This window comes from Rhinolophus hipposideros (genome assembly GCF_964194185.1).
Source record: "Rhinolophus hipposideros genome assembly, chromosome: 19".
Classification (NCBI taxonomy): Eukaryota; Metazoa; Chordata; class Mammalia; order Chiroptera; family Rhinolophidae; genus Rhinolophus; species Rhinolophus hipposideros.
Genome location: NC_138065.1, coordinates 21,067,837 through 21,094,336, shown reverse-complemented (window position 1 = coordinate 21,094,336; position 26,500 = coordinate 21,067,837). Strand labels below are relative to the sequence as shown.

At 38.4% G+C, this 26,500-nt stretch overlaps 2 protein-coding genes across 4 annotated transcripts in view; one reads left to right on the top strand and one right to left on the bottom strand.

The window, feature by feature from the left end:
• SNX7 (sorting nexin 7) overlaps positions 1–26,500 on the top strand; it is a 205,365-nt gene that overhangs the window by 156,215 nt on the left and 22,650 nt on the right. The gene's annotated exons all lie outside the window — the stretch shown is intronic.
• The window catches only part of PLPPR5 (phospholipid phosphatase related 5), a 117,407-nt gene continuing 116,415 nt past the window's right edge, over positions 25,509–26,500 (bottom strand). For both annotated transcript variants that reach the window (XM_081025198.1, XM_081025199.1), the window contains exon 6: positions 25,509–26,250. In XM_081025198.1, the coding sequence (XP_080881324.1) occupies positions 26,218–26,250 (33 nt within the window). In that variant the 3' untranslated portion in view covers positions 25,509–26,217. The remainder of the gene's footprint in view (positions 26,251–26,500) is intronic.

Below are 26,500 nucleotides of genomic sequence, written 5' to 3'. Positions count from 1 at the left end.
AATGGAACATTAAAATCAAGATAGACTGTAACTTAACTAGAAAGATACTGCATTAGTTTGCCAGTGCTTAAACAACTGAGTGGCTTAAATAACAGAAATGTACTGTCTCACAGTTCTGGAGGCTATAATCTGAGATCACGATGTCAGCAGGGTTGGTTCCTTCTGAGGCTGTGAGGGAGAATCTGCTCCTTACCTTTTACCCCACTTCTGTTAGCTGCCGCAATCTCTGTGTGTCCTGGGCTTGTACAAGCATCACCTTGACCTCTGCCTTCATCTTCACACAGTGTTCTGTACTGTTTGAGTATCTGTCTAGTACTTTCCCCTTTCTATAAGAAAATTGGATTAGAGCCCATGCTAATGACCTCATTTTAACTGGATTACCTTTCTAAAGACCCTGTCTCCAAATTGTCACATTCTGAAGTCCTTGGGGTTAGCATTTCAATAAATGAATTTTGGGGGGACACAATTCAAACCATGACAAGTATTCATGCACTCACTTAATTAACACAGAACCACTGGATGCCAGGCATTTTTAGGTGGTGGGGGAGTAAGCAATGAACAAAATAGATAAGGTCCCTGCTCTGATGGCATGCTGTCTCACCTGCTTAGTCCAAAGGTGTCCACTGCATCCCACTGGACTCCTTCGAATTTTCTTGATAAGTTATTTTAACATTTTGATCCCACATTTTAAACAGCTAAAACCTATACATCTCCCCCATTTTCCAAACCCTGTACAATAAATGCAGCTGTATTTAATACATGAATTTATTCCACTTATGGGTAAAGTTTGGATATTAGAAAAACTATAGACTTTTTTTTTTTTTAGGTCCCCAGCATTACTCTTAATGAGTTAATTCTGGATGTTTGCTAAATGACATAACATGCAACATTATAAGCAAATTCATTGTTATTTAACATAGCGTTGCTTTGCATTAATTTTGCATTTCTAGGCTATTGATATGCTTTATACACTCTAGGCTTTATACTTCTGCAGTTAAGCAAATTTGCAAAAATGTTCTTACCACATCTGCTCTTTCCAGTGCTGCAAAACTGGCAGGATTCAGGGAAGGAGACCCTCATGGACAAGAGCTACCAGGAACTGGTTCACAGTCTGAAAAGATAAGCATGTCTTAAGAATTCTCCTAGAAGGAATCAGGAAACAGTCCTTTCAGATATAAAGTGCACAAATTAACATTTTGATATCAGAAAAATCTGTCAGTTTCTTGAGAAAAGAAAAACTAGGAAAAAAAAAGCATCCATCTATTCAGGTGCCCTCCTGCACCAGTAAGACCCAGCACTGTGTGGCTGGCACATGGGTGGCATCTGTTACATAGGAGGTGTGTTGTTACCAATGTGGGGGCAGGGTGGGAGGTGGAGGCGATGGTGCGGTACTGAAACAGTCTTGGCAACCTGTTCCCAAGACCGCTTTATTTCTTCTTCCTGGAACATCTTCCTTCGCCCCCATCTCCCATTTACTGGGCTAATTTTCTCAGCTACAGCTGACAAATCTGAGTTACTGCCTTTGAGGAGTCCTCCCCAATTCCACATTAGCCTTCCCTGCTCTCTGCTCCCCAGACATAGTCGTGACCCCTATCACTGCCCCCACGAGCCTTAAGGGAAAATGCCAACCGACTCATTTGTCTCTTCCACTACACAGTGAATTTCAGGAAAGGGATTACATTTTTTTTTGTACTGTTGTAGACCTGGTGCCTAGAACATAGAAGTGCTCAACATATATATTTGTCAAAAGAAAAAGATAGAATGATATACATTTTACCCAGTTATTATTCAAGGAACACACTGTTTTCTTGAATATATGCGTACACTAGAAAAGCACAGCTTAAAATGAAGAAGCATATGGATATATAAACAGTGTTTATAATAATACAAAGGATTTTTCTATTGCTCTCAGTCATTTATTGTTGGATGACATTTCAGAAGTCAACATTGCTGAAACTTAAATTAAGCTCTTCATGAATAAAATTGAAAAAAAAAAGTTACTCACCTCCCAGGGGTGTTGTGAGGATTACTTGAGACACGTTTTCATTTTGTAAAAGGCTATACAAGTATTAGGTTTGTTATTATCACTCAAAAAAAAAAAATCAGTGCCATAAATCAGATTACATAAAATTCACTTATGGAAAGAACAGCTACCCAAAGATCCCCAAATTCACTTTATTGACAAAAATGCTCCCGGTAAATTTTGTTGTATATCACCGTCAACAGATATTTATGGAGTTTGTGCTGGAAACAATTTCTTTTATTGGCATTTTGGTGAAAGTGCAGGAGGCTTGGCATCATTACATGCATTTCCTAATTAAATGGCAACAGTCATTTAAATAGCTTCACTTTGTGGATAGCAACCTTTGGAGTGCATTTGTTCAGAAGAGAAGTTTGATGTGTGTCACGCGGGGGACCCTGCTCGCTGCGCCATTTGTCGTGCAGTGTCTCAGCTCCCACTCCCCGCCCAAGAACGCAGGACACGGTAAGGCCAAAAAGGAACACCCACGGAGCCATAGATAGGGGAGTCAAACCAATATATTCTCGCTGGTGGCTGGGCTGGAGACACAGGAAGCAGGATCTACATAATCTGCAACCCGCTGTCCTAACAGCAGTCCGCACTTGCCAGCCACCATCTTCTTGCTAGCCCCCATTCCTTTCTGCTAGCGTAGCCACAGCCGTTATATTAGTGGCCAATGGCCTACGAGTTACAGCTGACGGCCAACTAGCCACAGCTGCTGGCCATCTGATCACAGTTGATGGCCATTTACTACCCGAGCCAGCACCTTTCTATGTGAGGCCGAGAGCCTGGAAACTGTTTTTTGGGGGGCTTTGTCCCCACAATGTGTTTTACACCAGGCTCAAGGGAGGCATTTGTAAGATAAAGTTGTGAAATCAAACATCGTTTTGACTTCTTTGTTTTTCTTTCCTTGTGGCACAATAATAATTTTCTGTTTTAGTTTCTTATTGCTGATGTAACGAATTACCACAAATTTAATGCCTTAAAACAACATAGATTTATTGTCTTACAAATGTAGAGGCAGAAGGATAAAATTAAAATGTCACCAGGGCTGCATTTCTTCTGGAGGTTTCATTGGGGAACCAATTTCCTTGTTTTTTGCAGCTTCTAGAGTCTGCCTGCATAACTTGGATCATGGTCCATCCTGGTATCACTCTGATACAGCCAAACAAGTAGGTCCCACCACCCCGAAAAACTTCAAGTTTTTTTCCTACAGGGATTTAAAGTTTTCTTTTCCTTAAGTTTCCTTTTCCCAGTTTCTTCGCTCCTACCCCCTTACCTCCAACCCCCACCCCCCCCACACACACACACTTCTTAATTGTTTTGTAAATCAGTTTCTTAATCTTGGGCAACCAGTTGTTTTTGGCCTGAATCGTAAGAAGTGTTTGTACTCCCTGCTTTAGATAATTACCCTAAAACTTGTGATTTATACTTGTTGATTGTAATCATTGAAACCTAATGTACTTTCTAACCCATTCTGGGCCCAGCTCCTGGACAATTGATGCCACTTGAGTGACCAGTTGAATGGCCACAGGCTCCACAGAGCTGACAGGTTTTCCATCACGTAGCCACCCCATATCAATAGCTTTGATCTCTGCTCTTTAAACCAACACTTTAAAATGTATTAATTAAAATTTATTTTTCCTCATCAAGGGGCCTTGGGAATACATATGATTCCCCAGCAAGATTACCAGTCCCAACCAAAGAAGCCAATATGGTCTTCCAGGTGGATCTCGAAACCGCCCTACCTCTCATCTAAGATCACATAGGGCGAAAGTTCCGTGAATCCCCCAATATGTAGGGACCACTCTACACCCCTGCCCAGAAGGAAGCAGATACAGAAGAAAAGACCTTCTGTCCCTCAACTTCTCATATATGAATCACATTTCTCAAGGGGAAAGCAAGGCAGGCAGTTAGGCATTGGGTCTCTGAATTCCTGCACGTCCAACACAACCCACAGAATGCGACCACCGAAAAGACCTCCTCTCTCCACCCAAGCCTTCCCCTTTTCACTATAATTATCTACCCCTATGAGGAAACAAATGGGTACAAAATACCCAACTAGATTAGACCAGTCACTCATACCTTTGCAGTAAAGGCCACAATGACCTTCATTTCACCTGGGCCTCATTATACCATCATTATAATATCATACATATGCCCAGAAGTTCATTAATATCATTATAACAGACTGAATTCTGGGAAGGAACATGCTCAGTCTAAAAAGATGAGGTAATAGCCCCTTGTCAACCACAAGTGTCAATTAAGTGGTCCCATGCCCGGAAAGAAACAGCCCATCTTAGAAAAGAAAGAGTAAAACCACCAAGTCCTCGCCTGCCAATACCTTTTGAGCCATGCTTTTGCTCAGGCCAGGCCCACTCCTATACCTTTGGAGTGTACTTTCTCTTCTAATAATGGGCCCTTGAGCCACTGCCTTCTGCCCAGGCCCGCTCCTACCTCTTTGGAGTGTACTTTTTCTTCTAATAAACTGCTCTATCACCACTTTATTTCTATGTCTCGTTCAATTCTTTTCTCGAGATGCCAAGAACCTGGGCATCATGCCAAGGAGGGCCCATCCTCCAGCAATGTAGCAGCTGGGATCCCCGGTTTTCCTCCAAGAGGCCTGGGTTTGATCTCCAGTGTGGGAGCCCAGACTGGACACCACTGACTTCAAACCCCAGTGTGGGAAACAAGCTGGGCATCGTGCCGAGAAGGGCCTGCTCTCTGGTAACAACTCCAACCTCTTGCTTCCACTGTTACATCTCCTACATCTCATTTGACTCTCTCTCCTCCCCTCCATAAGGACCCAGTGTTGACATTGAGCCCTCTTGGATAATGTAGGATAATCTCCCCATTTCAAAACCTTTAATTTAATCACATCTGCACTCCCTTTTGTCACGTAAGGTAACGAATTCACAGGTTCTGGGGATTTGGACCTCTTTGGGAAAGCCGTTATTGTTTTTATCACAATTGGACAAATTGCATACTTCAGTTTTATATTTAGTGTTTTCTGACAGCATAATTTTCCTACCTTCTGCTTCTAACAGTAGTCAAAAGTGCTTTAAACTATACCATCACCTCTTTGCTTATCCCCCTCTCCAAAAGGCAGAAAAAGACAGGAGAGGGAAAGGAAGAGAGCAAGAAGAGGAAGGGGAGAAAGAGGGAGGAGAGAGCGGGAAAAAGAGAGAGAGGGAGCCTCTGTTCCATCACATGGAAACTAATTTTGTCATCAACAGGTGTGAGATCTTTCAAGTTGTCAGCGGTCTGGGGGTTGGTTGAGACTGCCAAAGTTGCAGCAGTAACACTTTCTTATGGCACCAAAGGAAGTGTCAAGACAGAGCAGACATTTCAGCAGCCAGAAAAACAGAATTAGTGACAACCATTCTCTCCTGGGTTATTTCTAGAGACAGGATTGTTCTGTCATTAAGAACAAATTTGGAAACAGATTCTCCTTGGAGGACAGTCTCTTCCCTCTGAGGCCTTTTTGGAGTGGCCATTTTCCCTTCTGCACTTGTATTAGCTATTAGAGGTGAGGTAGGCATCCCCTTTGCTCCTATTGTCCCTGCTAGACTATTCTCTTTCTTTTCTATGCCAACAGATTGCACCCAGATGCAGCCCATCTACCAACCCATCTGCCAACCAACATTCTTTTATTCCTTGAAGATGTTAGATCCTGGCTTACTGTCACTTTCTCCAACACTACCCCTGTCATAACAGTGGTTGATTGCAATACTCACTTAGGCTATTTTTCCAAAGGCGTAAAATCTCAGTCTCTTTGACTGCTTTCTTCCAATGACTTTTCTTCCTCTGAACCACCTTGGATACTCATTCCCACTGAAAATACCAATACTGAAATCTCTCCATAATCTTAAATCCAAGCATCCTAATCTCTGAACATCATCTTAGCCTTTTTGCTCATTCAGTACTATTGCTCTGACTACTGTTCCAATCCACCATTATAATTGAAATCCATTGATTCTGCCAGCTTTTTACTTATTCTCATGTCCTCCCTTCCTTAAATTCCATGTAAATCATTGTAATCATTTCCTTGAAAACACGTTTACCTTTTTTGTATTTCTTGGAAAAGTCCCAATCCTGGTAGAATCTAAATCTCTACCTTATCCCTGTACCTGCTCAGGTGAAAAATGTCTGGAGAAAAACAAGCAACCATGGTGATAGGTCTCTCTTAAGTTCACAATAAATTACTTTAATTGGGCTCTTAATGCTGCTCAACAGTCCTATTCCCCCCTCCATTCATTATCCAATTCTCCTAAGCAACTATTTCATACCTCCGTTTCTCTCCTCACACTTCTAATCTTTAACACCATTCTCATCTTCCCATTGAATCCCTTCATTTCTGTATTTCATCATGTTAAATTAGAAGAATTGCCTGTTCTATGAGGTCAGCCCAACCTCTCCCTTTGGCACAGTTTTGGGCACTAGGACAGTGTGGATTGGAAGTAAAAAGTTAAAAGTTGTATTTACTTTCAATGTAAAACTCTTTAAGATATTGGAAAACAAGTAAAAGTTATTTGGATTCAGGAGAGAGTACAAATCTAGTGGGTCTGAAGAATCCTTTTGTCTATTTCTGCTGAGAACAAAACCGGCTTCTGTGCTTTGGCTTAAAGTGGTGACACACATGGCATGAGGTGGCCATCCCCGGAAAAGGTAGCAAAGTCGAGTGGATGAGATAGTTCCTGGAGGATGTGGTCCTTCTTAGCAGAGGTTACTGTAGTACCTGGAAACATGTGATGTCCAGAGGGAGTGGTGGTACTCAACTGATGCCTGGGGATGCCAGAACCACCTAAGGAGCAGTGTGGTACCCAGAAGATGCTGTGGTATCCGGCAAGAGAGGCAGTATCCGAATTACTGCCTTGATGTTGTGGCAAGGGTCTGGGGATCTGAACTTGAGGGTAAGAGGCAGGAGTGTGTACTGCCTAATGCTGCGCCAGATATACAATAGATTTCCATACAGATTTACCAGAGAAAGTACCGGAGGTGCCAAAAAAATGTATACAAGTGGACACTTTGGTCAACATTGGTCAAGCAGTAGTTCGCCATAATCAGAAGTGTCTGGGTGCTGATGGTAACCACTGTGAGCAATTTTTGTAATTGCAGAAGTCAAATGTGACATGTATTTATCTTTTGTTATTGGTATATATTGAGCATTAAAATTTTAATACAGTTTTCCTTTCTTAAAATGTGTACACATTTTTTGGCACCTTCTGTATAAGATGTACAGTTAACTTTGAATTTCAGATAAACAGTGAATTTTTTTGTATAATTATATCCCAAATATTGCATAACGCATACTTATACTAAAAATTATTCATTGTTTGTCTGAAATTCAAAGCTAGCCAGGCATCTGTATTTTAGTGTGCTAAATCTGGCAACTGTGTGCCCATAAGACTCCATTTTTTTATGGAGTACTATAGCTTGAATAATTACCTCTTACTATTTGGAAGCCATTTTCTGTGTAGCAAACTTCCCAGCAGGGTTATTGGAGATGGGTTTTAAATTATTTACTTAAAACACAGTGCCACCTAGCTGGGATTGCTATTTAACTATTTCATACCTATTACATGTAAGGTTCAACCAAGCTCTCACAGTCTGCCCTGTGTTGAAAATTTACAAGATTCATTATATTTCATTACATATTGGGAAGAAGCCCTTGTATCTAATTAATTCTTGAATTTTTTTCCTTTATCAGACAGCCAGCGTCTTACATACCTAAGATGTACTCAGGCTGAAAGCTTAGTTTTGAACAAATGAGACAATGAATTACTATGTTTTGAGATGGAGGAAGTTGTTGGAAGAAACAAAAAATTTTGGCAGGGGAGGAACTGGTGCAGGATTCTAGGCAGAATGGATAAGAAGAAACTAAAAGGGGAGCATGTGGAAGGAAACTTTAAACTTAATTTAATCTCCTTCATAATTTTGCCTGAATTCAGCCCTCGCCATGGCTCAGGATATACTGGCTTTGATATGCTCTGGCTCTAGAATTAAATTTTTCCTTTTCAGAGCAGACATAATGTCATTAGAATAAATCACAGTTCTCACAGATTCTTGTTCCTCTGGTGGTGGAGAAGATAGGTTCACCTGACTCCTAGCCATGAATATATTGCTCCTTCTCTATCCTCTCTGGGTTGCTGAGTTAATCCTGATTCTGAAGCTGCATCCAGGTACAGTGAGAATGGATTCAGTGATGAATTATCAATGTCTGCCATGAAAAGAGAGGTGTGGGAGATAAAGTTTGGCAAAATGGAAGAGTAACTTATCATAATGCTACCTTTAAGAGTATCTTGACGTGTATATTTAGGACAAGAATAACAAAAGCCAGGCAAGTTCCCAGGCCAATGTCTCAAGACACTTCTTGGTAGATCTTGGAATAGAGAACTCACAGAGAGAAGTAAATGGGATTGAGAATTGGCAGCCGAGGGTTGGGAGAAGCTAGTTCAAATTTGGCTTCTGGTACAGCTAGGAGAAGAACCCCAAATCTACGTATGGGACAGCACTTTCTTAGGGCTTTCAGAGAGTTGGTTAACTCATCCTTTGTTTCCCTTGTAGGTGGATGGGAATCAGACAAATAGAATCCTATTTAGGCTGTGCTAGAAATGGAAGCCTAAAGGGGACATAGATGCCAAATATGGCACATTTTCTCTCAATTCGCCCCTCAACATTCGTGGCAGACATTGCTAATCGACCACTGGCTTCTTTCCCATTGAAAGCCTGAATGCAGCTTCACAATCAGTCTTAAATGAGAAACCCAGGCAGCAGTTACTAATATTGACTGGAAACTAATGTGACATTAATTGATGGAGACCAGATTCTAGGATAGCACAATTTCACACCAAATTTAAGAGTAAGAGCAGTAACCCCACTGTGGGACTAAAACAAAGATTGGACAAGAGTCAAAGTTCAAGAAGAAAGATACAAGAAATCAGGGTGCAGGCCATCTCCTGAGCTTCCTTAGTCTGCTCTCAGTGTGTCTCTGAGACCCTGAAAGATGGAACACTTTGAACAAAGTGACTTTGGGGACAGAACACCAGAAAGCAGTTTCCAGGCTCTCGGCCTCACATAGAAAGGTGCTGGCTCAGGTAGTAAATAGCCACCAACTATGATTGGATGGCCATCAACTGTGGCTAGTTGGCCGTCAGCTGTAACCAGTGAGCCATTGGCCACTAACATAACTGCCCTGGCTATGCTAGCAGAGAAAATGGGGGCTAGCAAGAGCGGATTGCAGAGAGGCAGATGCCGCCAGTGAGAATATAGTGGTATGACTCCCCTACTTATGGTTCCCTACGTGTTCCTTTTTGGCCTCACCGTGTCCTGCGTTCTTATGTGGGGAGTGGGAGCTGAGACCCCGCAGAAGACCCTACAGTCTTCTGCCTAAAAATGACAGTGCCTAAAAATGAAGACACTTTTAATTCTTGGTTAAAGGGGACTTTATACTGTGTGGTATTTTGAGTTCCTCAATTTTGGGCTAGTTAATATTTTACTATTAAAAATGTCTTCTGCATTCCAGGTGACAGGATTAGTTGAGGACCCCCCAAAAAAGAAAAGAATTTGAATAACTTGTGTATGAATTTGCATTTTATTTGAATGGTTTTCAAAATTCCTGCCATATAATTGACATTAAGACTATTTTACTTCCAGAGTTTTGTATGTATCTGACTTACATCACAGAGTTTATTTAATATCCTCTGCCGATTTTAAAGCATATATTGATTTACATGATGTAATGCCAAGACTTTTTATGTCTTCCTCTCCACCCTTCAACCCCACGCCCCCATTATCCCCGTACACCTTTCTGACTCACTTTTATAAATGCTGACTATACTGACTCTGTAGAATGTGTTTCTTATCCTTATGAGTAGACCTGGTTGCTTAAAACAGGCACTATATTGATTGCTTCAAAAATGGGCCCACCTTTTAACCCACTTTGTCAGTCACTGTCTACTCCTAGCCTAGAGTTTTTTATAGTGGCAAAGAGCAGAGAATCTAACTTGGGTTTGAGTTTCAGCTTTGTTACCTTATTATCTGTGTCACCTAGAGTAAGTTATTAAATATAAGTGTTACTTCCCTTACATGTCAAATGGGGGATAATAATGGCATTAATAATAAAAGTGATTTGTAGGAATCACATGGGCTTATTCATGCACAATACTGGTACACAGTGAGTGGTCAATAAATGTTAGCTGTTTTGTTGTTAGTGTCTTCTCTATCCCCTCTGCAAAGATAGCATAACCTTCTTAACAGCCTCCCTCCACCTATGTTCTCTGCTCCATTCCATCCCCTAGAACCAATTCTAATCTAGACAAGAGATATTTAAGTATATTCATCCGAGACTTTTAGGAGCAGTGATCCATTCCTTTGTCCCTCTCTCTTTCCCTCCTTCTCCTCTACCCTCAGTTCCTCTCCCTCCCTCTTTTCTTTTCTTCCTTACAAAAAAAAAACCACATTTATTAAGGGCCTATTATGAGCCATGTACTGTCATTGTGAATAAAATGATAATAAAAAGTTGTCTTCTCTTATTAAGTGCCAATGAATTAAAACTTTGGAAATGCTAGTGTTAGAATAGCCTAACACAAAAGTGCTCTATAAGTCTTTGTTAAATCTGGCTTTCTGCTTCATTCCCAATATCTGATCTTATATTTCCACTGGTAATGAGATCCCTATCTTGATCCTCATATTTTTATGCCTGTTGTGATAACACACCTATTATGGGAATGAATGGGAGTTCAGAAATTGGCAGTAACAAGTTAAAAATGATAGAGGGGAAATGATAGCTTGAGGTAGAGCCTGGATGGTCATAGTCACCAAAGAATCCCAAATCTGTTTGTAGCTAAAGACAAGGATCTAATCACAATGGAGAAATTCAAGACACAGACGGGGGCAGACAACTGATTAAGGAAGCTAGATTTATTTTATCTGGAAAATATCAGTAAGGTGGCATTATTTTGTTACGGTTTTCATTAATATTCTCCAGGGAAACACAAAAAATTAAAAATGTCAAAACCAACAACTCATAAGCAATTTAATAATTGTTTCTACCTTCATATTTTGACATCAACTTCAGGAGATTTTGCACATGTATGTGATGATAATATTTATATGGTACATTTTAGCTTCTCAAATTCCTGTCATGTGTGTCTCCCATTTAACCTCAGAATCATCCCATGAGGTAAGACAAATATTATTTACCTACCTTATACAAATAAGAAAATTGAGGGATAGAATCAAGTGTCTAGATCAAGGTCATCCTTTTAGCAGGGGAAATAAACCCAAAAGTTGGGTTACTTTACTGTCAAAAAAAAATAAAAAAATTAGGTTTCTTTACCATGGTTTCTCATCCTGAGTACTAATAACATTTTGAGCCAGATAATTCTTTGTTGTGGAAGCCATCCTGTACATTGTATGATGTTTAGCCGCATCCCTGGTCTCTCCCCATCAGATGCCAGTAGCACACTCTCCTCTCCCAAGTTGTAAAAATGTCTCTAGACATTGCCAAATGTCTCCTGGGGTACAAAATTGACCTCTTGTTAAAGAATTACTGACATTAGTCCACAATCTGCTTTTTTTCTTCTTTTTATTAGTTTCAGGTATACAAAGCAACATAATAGTTAGACATTTAAACCCCTTATAAAATGATAACCCACCCCCTAAGCTACTACCCCTCTGGCATCTTATATAGCTGTTACAATACCATTGACCATCTTCCCTGTGTTGTACTCCAATCCCGTGACTACATATACATATATATTTAGTTATAGTTGACATTCAATATTCCTCTACTTCAGCATCAGGTATATAGACCATTGGTCAGGCATCTACACAGTCTGTGAAGTGATACCCCCTATAAGTCCAGTGCCCATCTGGCGCCTTCCATGATCTTTACAACACTGTTGATTATATTCCCCATACTGTATTAACTACCAATTTGTATTTCTTAATACCTTCACCTTTTTTACCTTGCCCCCCAACCCCATTCCCCTCTATCTCACTGATTGGTCCAGTGCCTATCTGGCACCATACCTAGGTATTACAATATTATTAACTATATTCCTTATGCTATAACCTACATCCCCATGACTACTGTGTAACAACCAATTTGTACTTGTTAATCCCTTGCCCTTTCACTCATCCTTAACCCCTCTCCCATCTTACAGAGGTCCCTCTAAAATTCTTTGTAAAAAAACTGATTTGGCGGTGATGAACTCCTTCAGCTTTTTCTAGTCTGGGAAGCTCCTTATCTATCCTTCAATTCTAAATGATAGCTTTGTTGAGTAGAGTAATCTTGGTTATAGGTCATTGCTTTTCATCACTTGGAATAGTTCCTGCCAATCCCTTCTTGCCTGCAAAGTTTCTGTTGAGAAATCAACTGACAGTCTTATGGGGGCTCCCTTGTGGTAACTAACTGCTTTTCTCTTGCTGCTTTTAAGATTCTTTGTCTTTAATCTTTGACATTTAAATTATGAGGTGCCTTGTGTGGGCCTCTTTGGGTTCATCTTGTTTGGGATTCTGTGCTTTCTGGGCTTGTGTGCTCATTTCCTTCACCAGGTTGGGGACATTTTTTGTCATTATTTCTTCAAATAGGTTTTCAATTCCTTGATCTCTCTCTTCTCCTTCTGGTACCCCTATAACATGAATGTTGGTATGCTTGATATTGTCCCGGAGGCCCCTTAAACTCTCCTCAACTTTTGGATTCTTTTTTCTTTTTGCTGTTCTGGTTGCATGTTTTCTGCTAGCTTATCTTCTGTATCACTGGTTGGATCCTCTGCTTCATCTAATCTACTGCTGATTCCCTGTAATATATTCTTCATTTCTGTTATTGTATCCTTTACTTCTGACTGATTATTTTTCATGTTATTTTCATCTCCATTTTTATGCTTCCTGTCTCTCTGTTGAAGTTCTCCCTGAGGTCAGTGAACAGATTTATAACCAGTGTTTGGGACTCTGTGTCTGATAGATTGCTTATCTCCATTTTGTTTAGTTCTTTTTCTGGAGCTTTGCTCTGTGTTTTATTTGGAACATGTTTCTTTGTCTCTTCATTTTGGCTACCTCCCTGTGTTTGTTTCTATGTATTAGGTAGGGCTAATATGTCTTCTGGTTTCAGTAGAGTGGACTTATGTAGTAGGTGTGCTATGGGGTTCAATGGCACAGTCTTTCTTGTCACCTGAGCCATGCAATCCAGGTGTGTTCCTTGTGTGGGTTATGTGTGCCCTCCTCTTGTAGTTGATCTTTGTTTGATAATTGTACATCAATGTGACGGACTGACCCTTGGGTTCACTGGTTGTGAGGACTGACCTTTACTGCAGTTGAAGAGTTGTTGTGCAGGGGCTGACCCTATGGAGCAGGATCTGCCTCAGCAGGATTCTGGTGTATGCCCAATGTGTCTCTTGGTTGTGTCATTCTAGGAGGTGGCAGGGTGATGTTCTAGCTTGTTTTGAAGCTGGCTACTGGGGGCAATAGCTCCAGGACCATTTTGGAGGGGATCCGCTGTCAGTCAAGTTGTGCCACAGCCCGTGCTTCACCTGGGACCACCCAACAGAATACACTAAGAAATCCACACATGGCTGCCACCCATGTCGTGCTTGGAAGAACCTTCAGAGGCAAAGCCATAAACCAAGGCCTGTTGCCACTAGTGCCATACTTAGGGCTGCTCAGCCAGAAGTATAGGACATGCTCAAGCCAGATGCTGTTTATCTGGGTTCTGAGAACCTTTGAGAAACCCTAGGAAAGTCTGCAGTTTGGGCTAAGGTATACTGATTGCATGAAAAAGCCACTAGAAGTGGTTTGAGTGTTCCTGTAAGTTGCGTAGGGCAAGATCTCAAATTGCCAGGGTGTGTTGAAGGAACTGTGGAGACTCAGATATGGCAGCCACCCATGTCTGAACACCGGGAAGGGAGAGGGCTCAGCAAAGAAACTATGGCCTCCACCACCTCCTCCATCCAGGAGAAAGCCACCTCTCCAATCCCCATCCGAAGTCAGGCAACTCAGTTCCCCACCACATGAGGTCTGACAATTAAATTTGAGAACTTATTGCAATGAGGTTACTATTTTTTTTTTTTTTTTTTTTTTTTTTTGCTATCAGAGGGATTATTCATTATGAATTTGTACCAACCGGACAGTTAACCAAGTTTACTATTTGGAAGTACTGAAAGGGCTAAGTACTGAAAAAGTTAGACAACCTGACCTTTTGCCAATAGTTCATGGCTCTTGAATCACAACAGTGGACCAGCTCACATACCCTCACCAGATCTGTGAGGGAGTTTTGAGCCAGTAAACAAATTGTATTGGAACACCCTCCCTACTCATCTGATCTGGTCCCCAATGACTTCTTTCTTTACCTGAAGATAAAGGAAATATTGAAAGAAAGATATTTTGATGACATTCAGGACATCAAGCATAATACGACAAGAGCTCTGATAGCCATTGCAGAAAAAGAGTTCCAAAATTGCATTGAGGGGTTGACTACGTGCTGACATTGGCGCATAGCTTCCCAAGGGGAGCACTTCGAAGGTGACCATAGTGATATTTAGCAATGAGATATGTAACACTTTTTCTAGGTTGTGTTCACAAACTTAATTGTCTGACCTCTTAATTGTCCCTACCGCCTTTCCAGCTGCTGCCCCATTGCTGGAGCTCAGGGCAAGTGATTCCATTGGTGGGTAAACCCACAAACTCAGTCCCTTTAAGAGGAGTGCCTGGGAATGCAGCTGCCGTCAGTCTCATTCAGTCACAATCTTTGCTGGTTTTCACAACCAAAAATTATAGGGACTTCTCTCCCAGACACTGGAATCTTGGACTGGGGTGGGGCTGGGACCTCTGGCTCTTCTGGTGGATGGGGGACCCCCACAGCCAAAATATCCCTCCTGATCTTTAATGGTCACACACTGGTGTGGGACCAGCCTGTTCTGTGTCTCTACCTGTCCTACCAGTCTGGAGGTACCTTCTACTGCATGTCCTTAGTTGAAGGGCTTCAGTTCAGCAAGTTTTTAGGCGATTCTCAATAAAGGTCATTTTGTAGATTAGTTATAATTTTGATGTGGTTGTGAGAGAAGGTAAGCACAGCGTTTACCCACTGTGCTATCTTCCACAATCTACTTTTAAACAATGAAGTTATAGATACTTTCCACCAAACTTCAACAATTAAAATGTCAAATATCTTAAAATTTAAAATACACATTTTATTGTAATTTATTAGGAATAGTTTCTAGCTGATTATGTCATTCACTATGTTTCAGGATTTATTTGTGTAAGATATATGACATCATTTAGAACACTAATTTAATAAAGAAATCACAGAAATACTAATTTGAGAATTATAAATTAGGTTAGGATATGGTTTGGTCAGATTAGAATTCAAAGATATGAGGATTTCCGTCAAGATCAAAGCTATTAAGTGAGGAGGCATTGTTCTCTTTGGCCCTTTTAATTATGACTTTGAATCCATTTTACAAACAATACTGTGTAAGTACTTCTTAAACATTTGATAAAGGTAATGAAATCAATGAAATATGTTTTTTAATTACTACAAATTTGCACATTCTAGATTTCATTTTTCCTCATTCTCTTTTTATTTTATACATTTACATATATGATTTTTATGTCATATCAGTTTAATGTGCACCCTTTTAAACTTACAATTATATCATAAATATTTTTTATGTTGCTACATAATGTTCATAATTATCATTTTAATGACTACATAATATTCTACGTAGTTGGTAAGCCGTAATCCATTTAACCATTCCCCTGTTGCTATATATTCAGGTTGCCTTTGATATCACAAATAACACTGTAGCAATCAGCTTTGTGATTATTAAATCATATTACTTTTGGAGACAGATTCATAGGAATGAAATTACTGAGTCAGAATTATGAGCATTTTAATGGATCGTGAAATGTATTGCCAAATTGCTTTCCAAAGGGTTTTACACTACCAGCAGAAATATATGTTTGTATTGGTTATACTACATCCTTGCCAGATTTGGGCATTTTAATCCTTTTTCTATGTTTTATAAATTAATAGTCACAAAATTCACTTTGAGTCTTCTGTTATTGATGCTAATGACCTAGGGTATTGGGGGAAAGAAAAGAAACATTTCTTGGGTGCCTACATTTGCTATGCACCCTGCCAGGAAATGTGTACTCATTGCCTAAAACATCAACTCTACTCCGCCTCCCTGCAGTGTCCCCCAATATCCTTTCTCTCCTTCACTTTTCTTTTTAACACTTAGGAGTACTTGAAATTATATTACACATTTACTTTTTTTTTTATTTTGCTAATTCTGCCAATAAAATGAAAACCAGCTTGAGGCATGGATATTGTCTTGTGTGATGCTATCTGGGACAGTATTTGGCATACAGTAAGTCCTGGGTAAATATTATTGAATGAAAATATGAAGACTTCAACTAATTAATCTCCGTTGATAATCATATCAATTCTGAGGGATGACCACTGGGACAGTTTATAGGTATTTGGTACTGTCTCTTCCTTTCTGGGTTCTTCTCCACTCATTCACATTCAGGCATGGTCAGGCATGGTCAGTTTGCCTTGGCCAATGAAAGATGAGTAGAAGTGATGTATGTCTCTTTGGGGCAGACTATTTAAGAGCTAGTCACACTCATCACTGATATCTTTCCCCTCTCCAGAGTTAATCACTATGTTCCAAATGGCATCTCTTCTGCCAGCCTGGATCTCAATTTTGGATGACTTTTAATAGATCAGAGCCTACAAGTGACCCTTGCTGGACATGTTGTGTGAACCAAAAATAAACAGGAAGTACTTGGGGCTGAGATTGGAGGGTTGACTGTTACTGTGTAAAATCTAGTGTAACCTGACTGATACAGAGATTAGTAAACTTAAATAACATGGCGTAAATCACAGAACAGGCAATGAAGAAGCCAAGATTCAAACCTGTTCTGTCTATGCCTTTTCCACTATTCCAGAATACTATAGGCAGTAAATAGGTGCACTAGTTTGTTAGGGCTATTTAAACTGGGTGGCATAAATCAGATAAATTTATTGTTTCATAGTTCTAGGAGCTTGAAATCTGAAACCAAGGATTTGGATCCTTCTGAAGACTGAGGGAGATTTGTTTCATATCTCTCACCCAATTTCCATCAGTTTTTGGAGTTCCCTGTCATGTGGAAACATCACCTCCATCTGCCTCCCTCTTCACATGGCATTCTCCCTGTGTGTGTCTGCCTGTGTTGAAATTTCCCCTTTCTATAAGGACACCAGTCATTTTGAATTGGAGGCCCACTTTACCCCAGTATGACTTCATTTTAACTAATTATATCAGCAACAACTCCATTTCCAAATAAAATCACATTCTGAAATACTTGGGGTTAGGATTTCAACGTATTAATTTTAGGGGGAAACAATTCAACTCATAACAATAGAAATAGAAGGGCTTGCATGTCTATTACCCAAAAATGAAACTATAGGTGTGCATATATATATATATATATATATATATATATATATATATATATATATACACACACATAGTACCATGAGTTTATATGAAGATATAAATAGTATCTAACAAGTCTGTGATTTCATCTAGATTAAACTGGATAGAAGAGAATTTAGCTTACCATTGCTTCTGTTATCCTTACAATGTTCCTGGAAATTTGTTGAATTAGAAAGAGCCAACAATAATGGGAGTTGAAAAATAGCAATGTTATTTTTTGAAAATATATATTGTTAAAGTGAACAGTGTTAGAGTCTCAATTGATGGGACATATCCAGCTGGTATGTCCATATGTCTTTAGCATTTCAAGATTAGTGCCAAGTATTCAGAATAAATATAAAGGCATCTGAAGTGGTATGGATATTATCCCAGATGCTGTCACCATATGTCTTATGAATTTCCCATTTAAAAAATACCAGATCTATAGCATTTGGCTTATTTGGTATAATGTAAAAGTCAATCTCTATAAACACAAAAAACCAAATCACAAAGAAAACACGCTAGCTAAGAGAGCTTGAAATTTTCATCACATTGAAGTTTCACAAGCAGTCATTGTAATTAGGACCTGAAAGTTTTAAATTTTTGTGTAATACAACTGTATTTACATTGAACCATGTGCTGAAAGCATTCTCTAAGAGAGCAAGCATAATTATTTGACATGTATTTGAGTTCTTGCAGATTATGCCTTAAGACAACACCTGTAAATCTCAGGTTATACATTTTTACTTCTTGTAGTGAGAAAAAAATACCATACTTTAAGATATACTTACCCACAGCAAATATATACTCAAGGCCTCACTTTTGATGATCAGATAACTTTAGTTTGAACCGTAAGGGCCATCTGAAGTCAGTAGCACCACAAATAAGTCAGAAGGACATTAGTGAAAATATCTATCATAAACCCACAAATTTTATTTCGTAATAGAAAAACAAGTCCACTTCAGTTTAATTGAGTTAGTTTTACATATGATAACACCAGGATTATCCATGTTCTACTGGCATCCTTTAGCTCTTCTGTAGGAAGTATAGATGGTGGATAGCTGTTACAGGCTGAATTGTGTCCCCACAAAATTCATATGTTGAAGCCCTAACCCCCAATGTAACTGCATTTGAAGATAAGGCCTTTGGGGAGATAACTACTGTTAAATGGAGTCATAAGAGTGGCCCCTAATCCGATAGGACTGCTGTCAATGGGAGAGGAGGAAGAGACACTAAGGCTATCTCTCTTCCTGCCTAAGCAAAAAGGAAAAGCCATGTGAGAACACAGCAAGAAGGCAGCTGTCTGAAGCCCGAGGAGTGAGGCCTCACCTGACACCAATCCTACTGACACCTTGATCTTGGACATCCAACCTCCAGAACTACATTCTGGAGAAAATACATTTCCATGGTTTAAGTTCCCCAGCCTATATTCTGTTATGCACCCTGAGTTGACAGTACAAGAGCAGACTTAAAGCAGGTAAGAAAGTTGATAAGAGTTAAATTTTAAGACAAGAAGTAGTGAGAATTGACAACAGAGGGCAAAGAAAACCAGGTAAATGGGGGGAAATAGCTAATAAATAATCAAAAGTTCTCAAATTCTTTAGATCAAAGGAACAAACTCCCTGTATAGCTCTTCATAACTCCCTGGAGCTTTACTTTATTAGAGCACTAAAATCTTATTTATGTTCAAGAGGCTGGATAGGCTAAATTATGTATATTTATGTACTAAGCCAGAGTGTACAAAATATAATTTAGAAAGATTACCTAAAGTTTCCAGTGTGAGTTATTTCAGAAAAAAATTACTTTTCCTGATCTCCCTTTACTCCTAATGAGTAGTCTGAACAGCTAACATAGCACTCTAATACAAATACATTTCTATCCATTGATAAGACCCGTATTTCTTAATTTGGTCTTAGAAAAATAAGTAACCAAATAATGACAACAAAAAGAGATATAATAATAAACAATTAGGAGACTACAAAATTCTTATGTTATATATTAATCTGAAATATAGATAACATGTCTTTTAAAAAGAGAGCTTTCATATTTTATATATATATACAATATCTATATTAGGTATTTTACATATATAGATATGTCTCTATATGTTTATATGTAGGTGTATATATATGTATCTACATATATATGTATATATACTAGGCATATGCATATACACAGGCAGGCTTTACTTTATAGTGTTGGACCAGAAAAATGATCGTGCAAACTGAATTCATGCAAAGAGATCTTAATAAACAATGGGAAAAATCACAATTAATCTGTTATCTTTAAATTTTTTGTCAAAACTAAAAACTTTCTACTGCCAATTTTAAATGTGTAGGGAAATGAAAAATAGCAAAACTAATATTCTGTACACTGTAATATAAAATACTAGAAACATTGAGAATTAAATGTTTTATTTCTTGGTAAAAAAATTCATCCAGAGCAGTGTGAATGGTGCTTGCCGCCTTTTTCCTGTTGTATAACTTACAGCATGAAGTATTTTTTTCTCTACATCTTTCTAAGCTTGGATGCACTATTTTGTCCTTTGCACTTTCAATGTCGTGAAATATCTCCAAGAGTTCCTTTAATGTGAAGTTTTTTGTCACAATCACTTTCTCTGGACATCTTCATTTTCATCACAATTTCTTCCCTCATTTTCTTCAATAAAATTATTTTCATTCAGTTCCTCTGGCTGTATTTCTAACCTCTCAGACAGTGGTGGCCAGTGTTCCCAGGGTCAGCTATGTCTTCTATTATGCCGCTTCTGTTCAGTTTGAATTTCATTTTCAGCATTATCACCTTTTCTTCTTTGCTGCACTTCCATCTTTGTTGACTGATTTCCTCTTTTAATTATGCATTTTTTAAAAATGGCACATGGAAATTTCGTGGGGAGACAAAGGGTCAACACAACTGCATGGTTTGATGTCTGTGCGTGAACAGAATAACAAATGTGCAGTGACCACAAGCAGACTCCAAAAATGAGAGAAATGATTGGTCACTGATCATAATGTACATGTGTGATTTACATAGCGATTTGTGAACTGAAGTGCTAGCAGCAATGTTTGTACTTTATGCAATTACTCACAGATATTATACCACGGTAACTAAAATTTGAACCCTGTTGTTGGGGGAGTGGTGTTATTTAACTAAACCATGTGTCTTAGACAGTTTGGGCTGCTATAACAGAACACCATAGACAGGGTAACAACAAACATTTATTTCTGACAGTTCTAAAGATGCTGAAATTCAAGATCAAGGTGCTGCAGATCTGGTGTCTGAAAAGAGCCATCTTCCTGGATTACAGACAGCTGCCTTCTCGTATCCTCACATGGTGGATAGCAGAGAGAGAGGAAGCAAGCTGTCTTGTGTCTCTTCCTGTAAGGGCACTAATATCAAGAGGGCTCCACTCTGGTGATCTAATTCCCTCCTAAAGTCCCGATCTCCAAATACTATCAATTGGGGACTTAGGTTTCAATATATGAATTTGGGGGGACATAAATATTCAGTCCATAGCACCATGGTAACTGAAATTTGTAAAAACCAGAATTGCGTAAAGTACACACACAATACATGTGCACATGCATGTGTGTGTGTGTACACACACACACTATATATATTATAACCTGGTCTTATATTTCAGTTATTTTCTTTTTTCAGGTTTTATTCGTTTGCTTAAATTTCTTTCCTATTCTTTCTTTTCGGATGTTTTTTCTCCTCTCTCTTTCTCTCTCTTTTGTAAAACTATATCCTCTTCCTTTATCATTGCCTATCAGAGAAGACCTAGGAAGGCTTTCTGGGAATACCTAGGAAAGCTTCAAGAAGCTCCCTATTGTTCTTAGTTAAGTGCTGGGTAGACAGTTCCCTAGCCAGTTTATCTCAAAGACATTTTAGGGGTACAGTTGGTGATTGGTGGGTGATCATCCTTGCTTATATACAATGAGCTAGCTCTCTAGGTCATTTGTGAGTTTCTCATGCTCATCAGAATAAATCCATACTTAATAAGTTGAGGAATTCAACTCAAGCAGGAACTGCTTGAACATTTTTAAGGTTTCGCTGCAGGAAAATTTTGTGGTAGATTGAATGAACAAATGGCCTTTGTTCTCCAACCACCTTTATTGTCCTCCCCTTTGCAATGTGACTTGTTTGCTCTTCCCTCACTCCTTGAATCTGGGCTGGCCTTGGGACTTCCCTTGGCCAATTGAATGAGATGGAAGTGACAATGTGCCAGCACCTTGGTGCCAGTGCTTCTGCTGTGTCTTAGACCCCTATGTGAAAGAACTTAGTTAGCCAGATGGAGGTTGAGATACGATGTAGAGAAAAGTTCAGTTATCCCAAGGTAAGACATCCTAGACTAGCCCATGGCCGGATGACCCCACATGTGAGAACATCCAGTCAAGATCAGCAGAGTTGCCAACCTCATCACAAATATACGAATGAGCCCACCTCAGACTGGCTCATTCTGAAAAATGGCTCAGCTGAACCACAGACTCCTGACACATAGTAAATTATTATTATTATATAATAGCATTCAATGCTTTTTAAATTTAGCAATAGTCAAATTATGCAGTCTTGTTTACAGAAGCAATGCTTTTTTATTATCTTTAGCTATTGCTGTAATCTATAAAAAATCAATTTCTTATTCCTGAGAATAAAATGTCTCACTATTTTGAAAAAGTTTTTCTTTCTTTTTTCTTTTAAATATCAATTTTAAAATACACTTCTTATTCCCTCCTGGAAAGAAAACAGATTTTCCCCTTTTCTAGAAGTGATAGTGTCTTAATACACAATGAAAATGAAACACATTTATAAACGCAATTCAATTAAGTGAGGATAAACAGGTGTGGTACCTGTCAGGATCACCCTTATTAAAAATTGCATCTTTGAGATGCGAACTTTGAGTTTTCCTCCGAATGCTGGAGGTGGTTATGTGTCTACTCACCTGTATTTTTTTTTTTTTTTGGTCCCTTGTGATTTGAAGGGCCACAGCTTTGAAAATGGCGGTCTGAATTTTGAATTTGATCCTATAATCCATTCATGGCTCACAAATCTTGGGGTGGAAACAGCAAGCTTATTATTTTATTAAACGTCAAGCATTCCTGAGGCTTTATCAGACTAAGAACCAGCTATAATCTACAGAGGACAGGAAAGAAGAATTTAAATACTCTTATTTTTTTCTTCTTAGAAGAGAATTATTCACTTAATCTCTGAAAGAATTTTCCCTAGTTGATATTTCAAAAGAATCACAACTCACAAAGTTCATTAGAAAGCCCAGGCCTGGCAAATTGTGACATCACTGTTTGTAAGGCGTAAATAGAGCCATTTGATATATGCCCAGGGAAACTTTTTAGAGCATGCAATCCAAAATTAATGAATTGTGCCCTCGGAGGCAGATGATATAACAAACTGTACCTGTTCAGTGTCCCAGGTAGTTTGCAGAGGGTTGTGATTTGTCAATATAGAGGCTGATAAGATTCCAGGATGAACAATACCCTATTTCCCCCAAAATAAGACCTAGCCGGACCATCAGCTCTAATGCATCTTTTGGAGCAAATATTAATATAAGACCCGGTCTTATATTATTTAAGACCCAGTCTTATAGTAAAATAAGACCGGGTCTTATATTAATTTTTGCTCCAAAAGATATATTAGAGCTCATTGTCTGGCTAGGTCTTATTTTTGGGGAAACACGGTAGATGCACAGAGTCACTTAGCTGCCTCAAGAGCTGGTCTAACCGGAACCATTGCGATCCCTTCCCAAACATTCTCCAGTTACTCTGACAATCTGACTTTCATCACATTGACAAGCATTCTTCATTTCTCTATTCTGAAGAGAGGATTCATACATGGAGGAAAATAATCAAACTTAATTTTGTAAATTTCTTTTTAAAATGTTTTATTTGAAAAATACAATACACAGCAGAGAATTATTCCCTCCCCTACTGCTCTTTCACAGAGGAAACTGTTTGGTAAAGGTAACCGAGATATTTGTCTGGGATAGATCCTGAGAAAAGAGAGGCCCAGTTAGAAATGGAATAGACAAAGTCCGTCAAAGAAGGTTCACCTCTCTTTTAACATAAAAGAGCCTTTTAAATAATCTTAGGAATCAGATTAAACATGTACAGAATTTCTGCCATGAAAACAGAGACGACTGAAATTTTCAGGCTGCCTAATTTATACTGACCTGGGCCCCAAGTAAGGAGAATAAAAAGATGTCTTCATCAGAAATATGTGTTTACCTGCTTTTACTAGACTATCAATGTACATATTTACAAATTAGTATTTTCTTCAATGTGTTTTTCTATTATTCTCAGGAACAACATCATTATTAAGGGTTCTCTGCTGGCTTTTTGCCTTCTGTGCATGTATCTTTTTATTCTTCGGAATGTCTTTTATTGCAGGATAATTCATTGCACAATCTTGGGCCCATGACATTTAAATATTAAAACACCTTACTCTGATCTTTCTGGGATTAAATCTGGGTTTCTGAGGAATTTATAACTCCCACATTCAGACCAGGTTTGCAAGGTGCAAAGATACAACATTTACATACGAATATATAGCTAAGACTTCCAACAGGAAAAACATTACTGATTGGTTCCTTGGAAAACTGAAGCTAGAATTGACAGAACTGAGCTAATTCTAGAAGTCTTACTGGTAATCCTGCCTCCTAAGACATTTTGATCATCCTTTCATGTCCATTCCCAATAACTGAATTCTCCATTACTGTTATTGCCTAAATCATCTTCAAAGAGGGTCAAGTTATTCCAAGCTTTTCATGTTATAAATTTCTACCAGAATTGAATTTGTTCTAGAAGTCTGATATTGGTAGAAGCATGAATTTTCTAGTTTTGGCCCTACTAAAAGTGTTTTAACCCCCACAGTGATGGAAAAGAGTAATCCATCTATTTGGGGAGTAACGGAAAAGTGTTTGGTTATATTTATTTACTGATATTTGTTGAAATTACAGAGAAAATTAGAAGTTTATTTTCCTTAGTTCTGTCAAGGTTAGGAAGTATCCTTTCCACCATTAACTATTGCTCACATGAGACAAACTCAAATAAACTTACTCAGGGTAAGTTTAAAGATTGCCAAGTTATTGTTGAGAAGTACACTGAATGGTTTTCTCATAGTCCAGTTCATTTACCTTATATTCTCATGATTTTCATCCTTGATTCCACATGCTTAGTGTAAGGTACTCATATGTCCCTCAGGGCCTCTCCTGAGTGGTGGGGGCTAGATTACAGCAGTGAGGGTGGCAGGAGAGACATCTGATTTCGGTTTTGACTTGACAAAAGACCTCACACTTAGATTCTTGACATTATTTTTAAATAGAATTTTAAATAGGTTATTATATATGTGGTTAGATATTTGAAAAGTATTCATTCTTAAAACAAATATTTAAAGTACAGCAAAGTTTTTGTAACTTTATTTAGGCATTTTTTCATTTTTCTAAAATATAGGTATTTTCCCAGGATTCCACTGGCCTCTGAAAGGCCTCTATGTGTCCAAAACAATGTGGCAGCTGTGGCTTATTTAAAAGGAGTGCTAATTTGGGATCAGAAAACCTGAATTTAAGTTTGAACTGCCTCTTACTAGTTGTGTAATATTGGGCACATTGTTTACTCTGCCTTGGTTTTATTTTTCTTATCTATAAAACTAAAGCCATACTCTTAGTGTTTACCTGGGGCTACTATGAGGATTAAATAATAAATGAAAATGTAATTTGTAAACTATAAAGTACTATACATATGCAAAGTAAAATGTGTTAACCACATTTCTTGCATTTATGTAATTTAAATTATGTTGTCAGGGTGTGGTTCTTCCCTATTTAAATTACGTGGAACCTTGACCAGTAAAAAGCCTAAGAATGGAGACTGTGACCACTCTTGAGACACTGTTATCAATGGAAAATTACTCAATAAATAGGTACCATTGCTGAATTTAGTCACTTAAGCTACCCTAAACACTACCTGCATTCAGAAACTACAAGTCAACAATTAAACCACAATTGTCCGAAACAGATGTCCAAATAAATAATTTTTAATTATGATACATTACTTATTACAGTAAAAATTGGCATTTTCCCCTTCAAAAGCAGAAGCACCAGTCTTAGAAGGTATAGAATGGATGATATTTTAAGGGAAATATAGCATAATATTATGTGCAAACATTATTTTAGTATAGAATACACTTTCTAAACATAAAGTAATTTCACACACTGAAATCTGTTAAGATGGAAATAATGTCATGCTGAACAATAAAATAAAAACCCCCATGACTTTCAAAGTCCACTTCAAATGAAATATGTAGTGCTGAATAGATATATGAAAAATTAAAAAGTTTAACTAGCCCCAAACGGAGGGATTTCTTGTACAAATATGACTCGTGTAGAGGTTTCTTTTCACATAGTCTCAGTGATTCTGTGAGAATCTTAACTGGTTGTTTTATGTAAGAATTAATTTGTTCATTTCGTCATCACATTTTAATTGAATATCTACTTTGTGCAAGGCTTTGTTGTAGGTAATGGGGAAACAGAGAAGAAACACACAGTCCTGCCTTTGAGGAGCTCACAGTCTAGTGGGGGCAACAGACAACTTGACATGGATTTTAAAATTATAAAAATTATTAGACAACTTTATAAACTTCTTTTGTAATCAAACAAACTTTGGGTGTTAAGAATGGATGGTGAAAAGGGATGATGTCCAATGCAGTGAAAAACCATCTGCTTCAATATCATGTGACTTCTGCAAAGGCGGTGATGTGGTTCTGCATAAAGAAAAAGAAATTACAGTCAGGGTCTGGGAAAATTGGCTTTGTAAAATATTTAATACTTTTACAAACAATCGTTAGCCTAATATACAATTGTAGCCCATATATGTTAAAGTTGCAAAAACATACAACCTTATTAAACTAAGTTCTATGTATTATTACATAAATCCTGCTGCTAATTATATATTTTATTCAATATTTTTAATTAACAAATAGGTTAAAATGTTGTACCTGCTTTATTCAAACT